Source organism: Delphinus delphis, chromosome 1 (genome assembly GCF_949987515.2).
Source record: "Delphinus delphis chromosome 1, mDelDel1.2, whole genome shotgun sequence".
NCBI classification, from domain to species: domain Eukaryota; kingdom Metazoa; phylum Chordata; class Mammalia; order Artiodactyla; family Delphinidae; genus Delphinus; species Delphinus delphis.
The window spans coordinates 26,017,005-26,030,093 of record NC_082683.1 but is presented as its reverse complement, the minus strand read 5'-3'; the positions used below and the strand labels follow the sequence as shown (position 1 = coordinate 26,030,093).

Below are 13,089 nucleotides of genomic sequence, written 5' to 3'. Positions count from 1 at the left end.
CCCTTCCTCTGGTGGGAGACTGTCCTCCACCTTACACTGCCTGCATCATTCACCAAGGGCCACACACACTGAGCCCTGGGCCAGCAGAGACCTGAGCTCAGGCCAGTAAGATCTGGATGGAAATCTGCTCCTCTTCTGACTCTGTGTGTGGCTGTGGACTAGTTCCTTACCCTTGCTGAGTCTCAGTTTTCTCATATGTAAAGTGGGGATGCCAATCACCCTCCTGGCAGGGGTTGTGATGCTGCAGAAAAAGTTCGTGGAGAGCAAAGGAGTCGCCAAAGGACAGCCATTTCCTGTTTTAAAGAGGAAGTGATGGCTCGAGTCAGGGGTTTCCAGGTGCTGGGCTAGGGGAGCCTCATGCTGTGGGTGGAGACCTTCCTGAGGAGGGGGAGGGGTAAACAGCAGAATAGAGTGGAGGACCTCCTTTGTCTTGCCCAGAGGCCCAGGGTGGGGGTGGGGCAGGCTCAGGTGTAGAGAGGCTCAGGGCAGCAGCAGGAAAAACAGGGGATAAGCTCCTGCCGCTGCTTCCATCAGTGTCCCTGTTAATCAACAGTATCCTCGGCACCCACGCTGGGACCCTCAGGGACCGCGTAAGCTCCTGAGGGCTTCCAGGTGAGCCGGTGAAAATCAGACTCCCAGTCCCCCGAGTGTCACTGCTACATGCAAAATCTTCACCTGTCCAGCCATCCCACCTACCATGCCAGCTCGGATGTCACCCCCCAAAATTCCCAAACATCACCAGCTGTCTAGTCAGGGTTCCTTGATCATAAAGGACATAGATCCATCAGGGCTACATCAAATAATAACAATTACATTTATTGGATACTTACTATGTACCAGGCACAGTTCTAAGCCTTAGATATCTATTGGTTCATTTAATCCTCATATGCACCCTATCAATTGGTTACTATTATTTCCCTCATTTTACCTATGAGAAAATCGGGCACAGAGAGGTTAATTAACTTACCCGATGTCACACGGTAACTTATAAATAAATTCACTGATGTGAGAACAAGCAGGAAATTAGAGTGGGCCAGAAGATGGAGACAAAGTCAGGAGCTAAGGTTGCCACTGGCTGGCCCTCAGTCTCCTCTGTCCGTCTCCGCTTCTCTCTGCCTCCTTTGTCCTTCTGCTTGTGTCTGGCCCAACACAGCACCCCGTGCATCCCCCCCACCCCCCCACACACACATACAGGATTTTCCCGTTCAGGTGCCCACCATCGCCTAACTTGTTCCTAACTCACTGAATGAGGAATCTGATTGGAGAGTCAGCCAGTGGTGTTGTGGTAAACGTTTAGCAACTGACTCTGAGGAAAACGAAAGATACTGGCTTACGTAACAGGACGGTGCTGGGGTCAAGACAGTTTCAGGGCTCAATGATGTGTCTCCGGCTCTCCACCTGGCTTTGTTCAGACTCAGCTTCATCCTCGGGCTCCTGCAGCAGCAGCAGCTCCAGCCTCACAGCCTCCAGCTAGTCCAGTGATCGAGGAGACCAAGAAGTCCCCTGCACACACATCTTCCCCAAGGGGGTCACTGTTTTGATTGCCTAGGACGGAGATGCAGGAACTCCCCCAGAGTTTATCAAGGCTGGCCCTGTGCTAACCGCCTCGTGGGAGAGAAAGTGACTCAGCCATGAGCCACCACTGGGAACTCACTCCTCTGAGCCCTCATGGTCCTTGGCTGCGAGTGATGGACGCAGGAAGGGGCATTTCCCTTCTTCCCCGAGTCTTGGGGGAGGGCGGGGGAGGGGAGAGGAGCAGTGGAAAGGTGCCCCCCAGCCCCACCCTCGCACAGAGCACGCCACACACCGCCACCACCCGGCTGCAGGTACAGTTTATTCTTCACAACAGAGAAATACAAAGAGCAGAGGGTTTGGAATTCCTTTGTTTCTTGCCCCCTTTAGTGTCTTCCCCCACGTTTGACTTCTTTTGCTCCCCACCCCTTTCCTTCAATAAAACGCATACTTCGTTCCTGAAGCCTTGAGGGGCACCTGCCCTCACCTCCCTGCCACCACGATGCAGACTGAGAAGCCAACAGACTGTTTTCTCTTTTTTAATAAGGTAACTAGTTCTAAATATGGTGGCCTGGAGGTCCCATAGAAAAAAGCAAAGGGGTGTTAACAGTATGTATAACAGCGTATTTACAGGGTAGTAACATGCGGACAAAAAGCTACAATACTGAGTATCAGACGACGCCAGTCAAACAAAGGGGTGGGGGCGGGGCAGAGAACCCCGTGGGAAAAGAAACCCCAGGAGACGTTAAACTGGTAAATCAATGGCGAGTTAAGGCTTAAAAAGTGTATAAAAATAACACAGTTAATATTCAAAACGGAACTCCAGATACAGAATATATAGATGAGTTTCTGTCTAGTTTTCTTTTTTTTTTTCCCCAGGGGATGTAGGGGGGCTTCTCCGGGCTCTGTACATAGTTCCTATATACACGGACACGCATGGCTTTCAGATTGGGGTGTGTCTGTGGGAGCTGAGGGCAGGGTCTGTTCCCGGGACCCTCCTCCCCGAGGATCCCTTCCCTGCCCAGGGGCTTAGGGCCTGGGCTGGGGATTCCCCTCCATGGCAGGGAAGACAAGTAACCCCTCCTCGGGCACTGCCCCATCTGGAGGAAATTCTGGAGAGGGGGGTCCTTGCCCCAGGCCCACTCCCTCCCCCTGCCCACAGTCTGGGATGGTGGGAGAGGTAGCCAATAGGTTTCTTGGCCAGCACCGAGGTAGACTGGGGTGGTCTTCAGGGCAGCAGGGGTGCCAGGTCTTACCCAGCCCACCCCACCCCGTTTCCCTGGGCCTGCACCCAGCCCAGCCAACACTGTACCCTTTGGTCCTGTGGACCTCCCGGCCCCTCTCATTTCATCTCCTGAAGACTGGGTAGCCCTGGTAGCTGCCACATCCCTCTGCTCAGTGATGCCCAGGGCGCAGCTCTGGAGGCTCGAGCTGGCACCCAGGGGCAAGCGGCTCACTCCAGCTGCCTCCTGCCCCTCCCACCTGGGGGCCCCCTTTGCAGTCCAGAAACCCAGGCTTGAGCCTTCCCCTCAAGACCTGAGGCCGTGGCAAGATAAGGTCCCACGCTGCCCTCTGGTTCTCTGTGTCCATCTGTCCGGTTCTTTTAATTTCTCGGTCTTAGCAGCACCAACTTCTTGGCCAATAAATATCTTTTTTGTTATTTCCAAAACAAACTTAAAAAAAAAAAAAAAAGAACAGTGAAGCAAGTGAAGGGTGGGGAACAAAAGGAAAACCCAGCAGAGAGGTTCAAAGTGCTCTGAGATCGTCTTTGGATGCCACCAGAACAGTCCAGAATCTTGCAGTTGGCCTGGCCGCCCCCGGAGCTGGACCGGGCAGGGCTTCTGCGGCCCAGGCTTTCTGGAAGGTCAGGAAGGTCGTGAGAGAGCTCGGCTGTTCCTGGAGGGCCCCTGGAGGGAGTCGGGGCCTGGTGCTGCCTGGGTCTGTGTCTGCCAGTGGGCAGGGCGGGGCGGCGCCTTGCCTCGGCTCAGATGAGGGAAATTCGCACCGGGATGCCGGGGGACTCCGTCCTCTGGGGCGAGTGATGGCTCACCAGGTGCTCCACCACCGTGTGTTTGGACATGTGCTTCATCAGGTAGGTCTCCTGTGGGCGGGGTGAGATTCAGAACTTACAACCAACTGCTGGCAAGGGGTGCAGGGGGAGCTGCAGTTCCCACAAGCGGCCACTGGAGGGCTCCTTGGTAGGTGGGCCGGCTAGTGATGGACAGCCACAGCTTTGGGGGGTCAGACGGGCATCAGCATTGGTTCTAGGGATGCCGCATCTCTGCCAGCAGTGGGGGCTGGCTTATTTACCAGAGTCCGAGCCCACAGTGTGCTGACTAGAGAGCTGGCAGGCACCAGGCTCACCCCGCAGCAGTGCCCACCTAAAACTCCCTAGGGCCAGGCCAGCTGCTGTCTACCAACTGGCTGCAGTGGAGTCCTGTCCGATTGCGCATAGCTGCCCCCATATGGCTGGTTCTCCCAGTGGGGGCGAAGCGGTAGGCCTCAGTTGACCATGGCTCTGCCATTTCTCAGCAGTGGAATGTTGGACAAGTCATCTTAGCCCTCCAAGCCTCAGTTTCCTCCTCTGCAGGCAGGGATGGGGAAGGAACAACCTCAAAGGGTTGCTATGGTGATGTGGGTAAAGCTCTTAGCAGTTAGGGTTGAGGGGACCACTGCTTCCCTAGTCTCTACATTTCATTCTAGGTGGTGATGGGAGCCCCAGCCTCTGCACCCCCATGCTCCATCCTCCTTTGGGAAGAAGTGGGGCCGGATCTGATTGGTGACTTTGGGAAGCTTAAACTGGGCATGCTCACCTCATCCCGTGAGCACTGCCACAGACTCTGCTAAGTCTGACCTGAGGCACCCAAGACTGGGTAGGCGAGGTGACCCAAGGCTCACCTGCAGGCCCACAGGCTTTCACACTAAGGTGGTGCTCTGGTTCCCACCTGCCACTCCTTGGCCTCATACCTCAGCTTGCTCAGAATCCGGCAGAGGAAGCCCTCAAGTGTGGTGGCAAAGCGCTATCAAACAACAGCGAAGGGCAGTCATCAGCAAAATCCAAACTAGGAAACTATTCTTCAATGAGTAAATTGCAAAGAAAAAAAAAGGCAGTGGTGTTGAGGTGGGGTGGAGGACCAATAGTTTAAAGATATATTGACCCAGTGCAATGTAAGAATTTTATTTGGATCTTGATTAAAAAATAAAATTTATAAGTAAATAAAATTATAAATTATGGCATCCATGAGACAAATGAAAATGTGAATACCGCCTGGGTATTTGACGATATTAAGGACTACGGAGAATCATTTTAAGGTATCATAAAGGTACTGTGGCTAAGTTCAAAAAAGCAGTCTTTATGTTTAAAGACACAAAGTGAAAAATTTTCAGATGGAACAATGTGATGTCAGTTTTACTTCAAAAAACAGGGATATGGATAAGGCAGGATAGACTGATGCCAGGCTCTGGGGGCTGATGGGAACACGAGGGTTCACTTTTCTAAAATGTTTCTTTTATGTATTAAAGTAGTTTAAAAGTCAATCCATTAATATGTTTTTTTTAAAAAAAGGTAATTATTCTTGTTCTGTGGGGCCTCAAGCCAGGTGAGATGTGACAGCCCCTTCCCCCCAGAGTTCATATCCCCTCTAAGAACCATGGCTGTGACCGCTGGCGGCCCCTCCTCTAAGAGGGGACGCATATAGGAAGGTGCAATCCATGCGCCCCTCTCTAGCCAAAGTGAACTTTCAGAACTACCTTCCTGGACAGTCCCCTCCCCATGGGTCCCCACTCCACCAGGAAAAACATCCAGGCTCCCTAACAGGGACCGACAGCCTCGTGTGACCTAATTTTCCTTCAGTTCCTGGAACACACCGCGACTGTTCCACGTCGGGGGTGTTTGCATTCCCTGTTCCCCTGCATGGGAAGTCCTTCCCGCTCCACTCGTCCTCACCTGGCCAATTACCTTCAAGGCTTCCTCTAAATGATACTTCCTCATACACCTATCCCAACCCATCTCCCTTCCCCAACTCCAATTTGTCCCCCCTGCAGCTGCCTTTCAAAACATACGTTTCCCTTTTTTCCTTTACAGCAGTGGTTCTCAATCAGAGGCAATTCCCCCCCCTCCCCAGCCCAGGGACATTTGGCAAAGTCTGGAGGCATTTTCAGGGAGGGGTTGCTAGTGGGTAGAGGCCAAGGATGTTGCTAAACATCCTATAACGCACAGGACAGCACCCCCTCGGCAAAGATGTCAACACGGGCTGAGGTTGAGAAAGCCTGCTTAGAGCAGTTACCACGATTTGTCATTACATATCCACTTGTGTGGTTACTTGTTTAATGTCTGTCTCCAGCAGTGGACTCTAACCTGCCTGGGGGCAAAGAATATGTCTGTTTGATTCATCCTGATTCCCAAGTGCCTGGCACAAGTGTTCAGCAAACACTGGGTGAATAAATCATTGTGTTAGCTAAGGTCTGTCAGGCGCTGACTCTGCCAGCCAACAGCCCTAGAAGTTAAGAACTATTACCTCTTCCATTTTACAGATGAGGAAACTGAGGCTTGGTGATCAGTCTGGGTACACGTGGGCATCTGTTAACCAGAATATTTGGACACACATAGCCAGAAGGACACACAAAAGTGACTCACTTGGACTCCCTCTCTTGGGTGTGAAAGGCCCTTGTTTAGGAAAATTCCCATCCAGGGATGGAGGACTGGCACCTTTCTGGCCCTGTGTGGGCCTTTCCTGGGAGATGACGGTGGCTCTGGGCCAGGTCACTGTGCCCCCTTGTGGGCATGACGGGCGTTGCAGCTTCCCCAGTGGGGAAAGGTCCTTCTCCCTCCCTGGCTCTGGGGAGCAGGTTGCCAGCGCCTCCCCGCCCACCACCCCACACTGCCTGGAAGAAACCACATCTCCAGAAGCCAGGCGAAAGGCTGCCTGGGGAGAGCTCGGCCTGAGGCAGCCGAAAACAGAAGTGGAAAGCAGAAGCCCTGGCTCTGCCACTCACTGTGATCTTGGGAAGTCACTGCCCTTCTCTCGGCCTCAGTTTCCTCGTCTGGAAAATGGGAGCGTCAGTACAGGTCTGAGGAGGGCGGGGAGAGGGAGAGGCTCCCGGGGGCCCCGCACTCACCGAGGTGTAGGCCCGCCCGCACATGCTGCAGCAGTAGGCCTTGGCATGCTTGATGGCATGGGCCGAGAGGTGGATCTGCAGGGAGGCGGAGTCCGAGTAGGCCCGGTAGCAGTTGGGACACTTGTAGGGCTTGTCCTTGTTGTGCTGGCGCTGGTGAGACTGCGGGGAGCACAGCAGGGGTCGGGAGCTGGCTGGACTCCCCCAGCCCCACCCCCTCCTTAGGCTCCCCTGGGGAGGAGGGGCTGTGCACCTGGCGGAGGCAGGCCGGCACTCACCTGGAGGTTGGAGAGCTGAGTGAAAGCCTTTTCGCAGCCAGGATGTGGGCACTTGTAGGGTCTGTCGCCTGTGTGGATTCTGCAACAGGCAGCCCAGTGAGGTGGCATCCCTGACAGGTCCCCCAGGCCAGCTCCAGCCCTCAAGCCCTCGGCTAGCCTGCACACCCCTGTGGCCCCCAAGCCTCCCAGGCTCCCCGCTCCACACACTCTCCCCAGAGTGAGCCCCAGGCAAGAGCTGGGTCTTCAAAGGCTACCCGCGTCCTTTCTTCTCTGGCCTCCCACAGCCATTCTGTGACCAGAGCCTCCACGCTCCCCACAGGGCCCCGCTGAACCCGGCCCTCCACCAGCACCCACTCAGACAGCCCGCCCAGGCCCCCGGCTAATCATGGCAGTCTTGCTTTGATGGCATTCTGCCCCTCTTCTAAAAAAGCCACCTGCAGACCACCCAGTGAAAAGGGCAGATTCACAGCTTTGCCAGGACCTTCGCTGCCCACCCTGCCTCTTTCTCTCAGGAGACATCACCCTCTAATTGGCCCCCCATTTCTATTTCCTGCCTCTTCCCCAAATGGCTACCTGGTCACCCCAGCTACTGAGAGAATGCAGGACAGGGTGGCCCTGAAAGTCAGCCTCTGTGTCCTTCCTGTGAGCCCCTTTTTGTCCTCACACTGGCTCTACCATTTACTAGCTGGGTGGCCTTGGTCAAATCACTGAGCCTCGGTTTCCTCATCTGCAAAATGGGTATAAAAATACAGTCCCTACTTCACTGGGCTTTGTGAAGATTCCATTAGATAATATGTGGAAGGGGCTTAGCCAAGTACTGGCACAGCGTCAGGGCTCCGTCACCACTTGCCAGTATTACTATTATTCATTCATTTAACAATTGTTATATCAGGCACCCGTGTGCCAGGCACCACCCTGGGTGCTTGGAACATATCTGTGAACAAAACAGAAAAAACCCACTGCCTTGTGGAAACAATGAGCATGAAATAAGTAAGTAAAGTGCGTGTAGAAGGTAATAAGTGCTGTGAGAAGAAGCAGAGCAGGTGAGGGGGGTCGTGAGTGCATGGGGAGGGTACAATGTTAAATAGGGTGGTCGGGGTCCTCACTGAGAAGGAGACTTGGGAGCAGTGACTTGCAGGCTGATGGCCGGGCTTTCTGCTGGCTGTTGCGGTCCAGCAGCCGGGTGAGGATGGAGGAGGACCGGGATGGGGTGTGGAAACGGGGCTGGGGAGCGAGGCGCACACACCGGGACGGGAGGCCCTCCCTGCTCTCCTAGGCTTGTCTTCAGTCACCTGCTCTGGCAAACCCTGTGCCAAGCAGGTAGGTAATGAAATGCAGACTGGACCTGAACCTCTTTTGCCTAAGCTGCCGATCAGCATTAGGTGGAGGGAGAATCCAGCTCTGACCACCCGGTCTGGCTCCTTCCCTAAAGCCACAGCCCGCCCTGGGTTTGCTCCGCCCATCAACAGACTCGTCAGACAAACTAAGGTCCCCCAGGGCAGGCCCCCATGCTGGCCAGGCTGGAATAAAGAACACTCCCTGCCGTAAGTAAGCCCACGACCTTGACTGCCCACTATGAACAGTGACAGTCTGAATTCCCTAGTGTGCCATTCGAAGCCCTTCACGTGTGGTTCGGCCTCACCTCCCTGCTCCTGCACCCTGCGTCCTGGTCAGAGGACCATTTCTCATCTGGCAACCACGGCTGATTGATGCTTCTGCCCGCCACCCCTGTGCCCTGGCTGCATCCTCAGCAGCGAGGCCGCCCCTCCTCTGTCTCCTCTACTAGACGGAGAACCCCAAAGGCAGAGACGGCTCATCTCAGGCTGCACGGAGACAGGCCAGGTGGAAATGTGCTGGCCCAGTTCTGAGGACCCCTATTCTACCTACACATTTGGGGGTGTCACGTGTTTGGGGACATCATCCCAGGCTACTGCACCCCATCTCTACAACAGTAGGACCTGAAGGGTCATCTGGACCGGCTCCGCCTGCCGCCAGAATCCCTCCATTTCATCCCATCCTCATTCCCCTCCAGGGCTGTGGAACTCGGTGGCAGAGGGGACCGAGGGACCCCAGGACATGTGCTGATTTTGTTTTAAATTCCACAACGCCCACCCCAGAACCCTCGCCTCCCACTGCTGCCCAAGTCATGCCTCTTCCCTGCCCCAAGGCTCCAGGCCCACCACTTCCCTCCACGCCCCCCACCCCACCATTCCAAGTCCCTTCCTACCTTCCATCTGGTATCCAGGCTGATCCTCTCCCAGGCACACTCTTCCCCCAGCTAATGCCTAGCTAAAACCCAGACTCCTGTTCTCAGTATAAAAGCCCCTTGATCGTGGCAGCCTTTCCTGACCCTCCAGACTAGACCTGGCCCCTGCAGCCCACCCCTGAGCAGAAGTCTGTGTGTAGGCACGTATTTTGTCAATGTCTAGTCACTGTTTTCTAAGCTGCCTCCCTCCTTGAGAGCAAGATGCCCTTGGTCTCGTTCACCACCATCATCCCAGGGCCTGGCACAGGCTCAGTAGAGAGGACTTGGTACATAGGAAGGTGAGTTCTTTCCTCCTGAAGTCAGTTACTGACAATAGTAATATGTTCCACATAATCAACAACGCCCATTCCTCAAGGGTATTTCACAAGTGTTTGTTGACTGACCGATGGATGGTTCTACAGGGACATCAGGCCCTACCTCAGGACCTTGCTCCTCTGGCCTGCTCCCCAAGTGCCACAGCTGCCCAGGCTCCTTCTTGGACTCCCGGCCTCAGCCTCTCCCCTCCACCACAGCAGCAGTGCAGGGACCTGACCTTGTCATGGTCTCCCCTACTGTCTCCCCCTTCTCCAGGACAGAATCCAAATCCACACCCCCAGCAAGTCTCTGAGCCTTTGCTCGTGCCGTTCCTCCTGCTGGGAACACCATTCCCATCTCTCATGAGAGAGGACTATGGACCCTTCAATCCTTGACTCCGATTATCCTCCCCAACCTCCATTACATACCTCCCCCTTTCACGGAAGTTTTCACATCCACCAGCCTCCCGGTGCATGGTGGGAGTTCCTTTGGCCCAGAGCCAGCCTCTGACCACTGATCTGTCATGCATGGCAGCCAGCACTGGGCCTCAGAAGGGCTTCAGGGAGCAAAGTTTCCCCCTGATAACTGGCCCCTGAGTTCTTCACCCCTGAATTTCAAGTCAAGGCTAAGCCCTCAACCCCAACATCAGAGTCCTCTCTTTGCAGGGCATCTCCCCACTAGGCGGGCACCCAGGCCTCACTCCCGCATCTGTAGTGATGGGGAGCTCCCCACCAATTCCAGGCGCAGGGAAGCTGAGCTGAAATCGGGGCTCCTGGGCTGCTCCTTCACCCCCACTGTCCCAGCCCCACCCCGGGGCCCCGAAGACTAGCCCTGCTCTCCTGCCTGGACCTCGCTCCCACCTGAGTTTCTTCTGCAGCCAACATCCCAGCCCCCTCCCTCCTCCAAGGCAGGGCTGCTCCTCGGCGCTCTGGCTCACATCTCGCTTCTGCCTCCTCTTAGTGGTGTGGCCTTGGCCAAGCAACTGTGCCTCCCGAGCCCCAGTTTCCTCACCTCTAAAACGGGGATAATAATAAGGACTGTAAGGAACTGTAACTTACTGAAAGGGCGTTCCTAAGACAGTTTCACAGTGTTAGTTTTGTTTTGGTTTGGTTTTTTTTGGCCACAACGCACGGCTCGCAGGATCTTAATTTCCCGACCAGAGATCGAACCCGCACCCTCAGTAGTGAAAGCGCGGAGTCCTAACCACTGGACTGCCAGAGAAGTCCCCCCAGTGTTAGTTTTTAATACACTCATGTCTCTTTAAGACAAACAATTTATGAAAAACACGAAGGGGGAATTTATTCAATGTTTAAATAAAATTATCGAGGATTCATTAGTTATCATTTATCCTTTATTTTCCAGGTAATAAGCGGCACGTTATATTGAATGGCTTCAGTCCCACTGTGCTTTGTAACTAAAACGATACAGTGACAGTGGACCTTCCTCAAGGTGGCTGTCTCTCCGTGGCACTTTTCAGATTTGTAAGGACTTTATGGACACCTCATATGTAAATATCTTATGCAGGGCTGGGCACTTAGGAGCTCTCTGACAAGGAACAGTTGTTGCTAGGATGTTATCACCATCACTATCATCACACTTGAGAAAACCTACCCCTGTCACAATTATCACCACACATGTACACAACATCGCACAGCCAGGAGAAGGAAAACACAGGCAAAAACCACTGAATAAACAAACAAATCCAGGGTCACTTTGTCTAACATACGTTCCCCAAACAGGTAAAACGTTGAGCCCTTTCTTATACCTTACTAACTCCTTCATAAAACAGGGTTATCCCCTGACTTCGGCCTCGTGATATCTACAGATGTGTGATCTTATCCAGATGCTAACTGCACGAGACTGCTGCTGTATCTCTACCGTGAACAGACTCACTACAAATTCCTGTTACTTTTCCCCTTAAATACATGTATTTATAATTTACAGGGCCGATCCTTCTGAAGTCTGGATTTCTGCAAGCACTTTGCAAGTCACCTGCTTTTCTTGTCTTGTTGCCTTCCGTTCACAGACAGAGGTCCCACCAAGATGCTCCAGAGCTGCCAGCGCCGTTCAACTACATGAACCGTCACGTGCTCCCAGGCACATCTGTCTCAACTCCCAGGCGGGATCCTGCTCAACCTGCTTCTAGCTCTATTTTTATTACTTGACCGGGGCTGGTTCTGTTTTGACATGACCTTCTTTTACCCCCTTTATTATTGGCAGAGCGTTGAGAAGATGGATTTGATTATATGCCCTGTCTGGTTCTCCATCAAGGGGCAAAGAACAGGAGTCTCTGTGGAATGGGAGAAAAGCAACCTGGAATCTGGTTGCTTCTTTATGTTTGGCTTCTTTTGGTTGGTTTGTCTTAAGGATTCTGGGACTTGCGGGCACTAGGGACACCAGCTTCTTTGTCACTGGGTTAGGACACGCTGGTTTAATTATATACGCCACTGCATAATGACTAATAATTTGTCTCTAAATGTTGATAGGACCCTCTTATGTTGCTTGTTTGGTTTCCAACCGCTATGAACTCAAATCACTCAAAAGAAAAAAATAGAGGGAGAAAAAAATGGTGCCCTCAGGAACAGAGAGCAACCCCTGAACAAGGAACATTCTGACAAAACACTCTCCCCTTGGGCTTCCCTGGTGGCGCAGTGATTAGGAATCCGCCTGCCAATGCAGGGGACACGGGTTTACGCCCTAGCCCGGAAAGATCCCACGTGCCTCGCAGCAACTAAGCCTGTGCGCCACAACTACTGAGCACGCGTGCCACAACTACTGAAGCCTGCGTGCCTAGACCCCGTGCTCCGCAACAAGAGAAGCCCCACTTGCTGCAACTAGAGAAAGCCCGCGCACAGCAACCAAGATCCAACACAGCCAAAAATAATACATAAATTAAATAAATAAATTTAAAAACACTCTCCCCTCAAGGGCCTGTTAATTTTTTCTTGCTTCTTTGGTCATGGTCTTAAATAATATTTTCAAACAAATGTCTACTTCTGAAAACGCTGGGCTTCTTACTAATTATTACTTGCTACTGTGTTTATTACCTACCAGACTGACGCTCCTGTTCTGCCTACTCTACCAACTTTGTGCCTTTCTCAAACCCAGGCCCCACCTTCAGAATAATAAAATATCAAGGTAACTTTTACACCGAGATGTGCTTGGAGTTTCCAGCTGGCCACTGGGCAACACCAAAGATTTGCTCCCCCGCTTTATAAAAGCTCCCAGTGAGGGCATGTTTTGTATTCTCCACATTTGAATTAGCCAAACACTAGAATGAGAGCCGGCCTTTGAAGTGTCTAGCATAAGAAAGTTGGCAGATCAAGAGAAAAGAAGCTCAATCTCCCTGAGTTAATTTTATGTGTGTGTATATATGTAATTACATATAATTCACATATATATAATATAGAGTAATATCATATATAATATATAATTGCATATAATATATATATGTGTACTTTTTAAGATGGATGGAAAAAACCTAACAACTTGTTTTCATGTACAGAGACTAGTACCATTAATATCCACAGAGAAATGTCTTTAAAAAGATTTTTTTTTCTAGATTTAACTATGCTTTTTAGTGCCAATCATAACACATGCTTTATGAGATCAATTAAAAGACCG

The 13,089-nt window shown here is 52.4% G+C and overlaps 1 protein-coding gene and 1 pseudogene across 2 annotated transcripts in view; both read right to left on the bottom strand.

Annotated features, from left to right (window-relative positions):
- Positions 1–1,822: 1,822 nt before the first annotated feature.
- LOC132429893 (uncharacterized) lies at positions 1,823–2,858 on the bottom strand (annotated as a pseudogene).
- A 616-nt stretch (positions 2,859–3,474) lies between these two features.
- Positions 3,475–13,089, bottom strand: part of ZNF362 (zinc finger protein 362) — a 35,722-nt gene continuing 26,107 nt past the window's right edge. For both annotated transcript variants that reach the window (XM_060018748.2, XM_060018757.2), the window contains 3 exons: positions 6,906–6,984; positions 6,631–6,789; positions 3,475–3,613 (listed from right to left, as the gene is read on the bottom strand). In XM_060018748.2, coding sequence (XP_059874731.1) covers positions 3,497–3,613; positions 6,631–6,789; positions 6,906–6,984 — 355 coding nt within the window. In that variant the 3' untranslated portion in view covers positions 3,475–3,496. The remainder of the gene's footprint in view (positions 3,614–6,630; positions 6,790–6,905; positions 6,985–13,089) is intronic.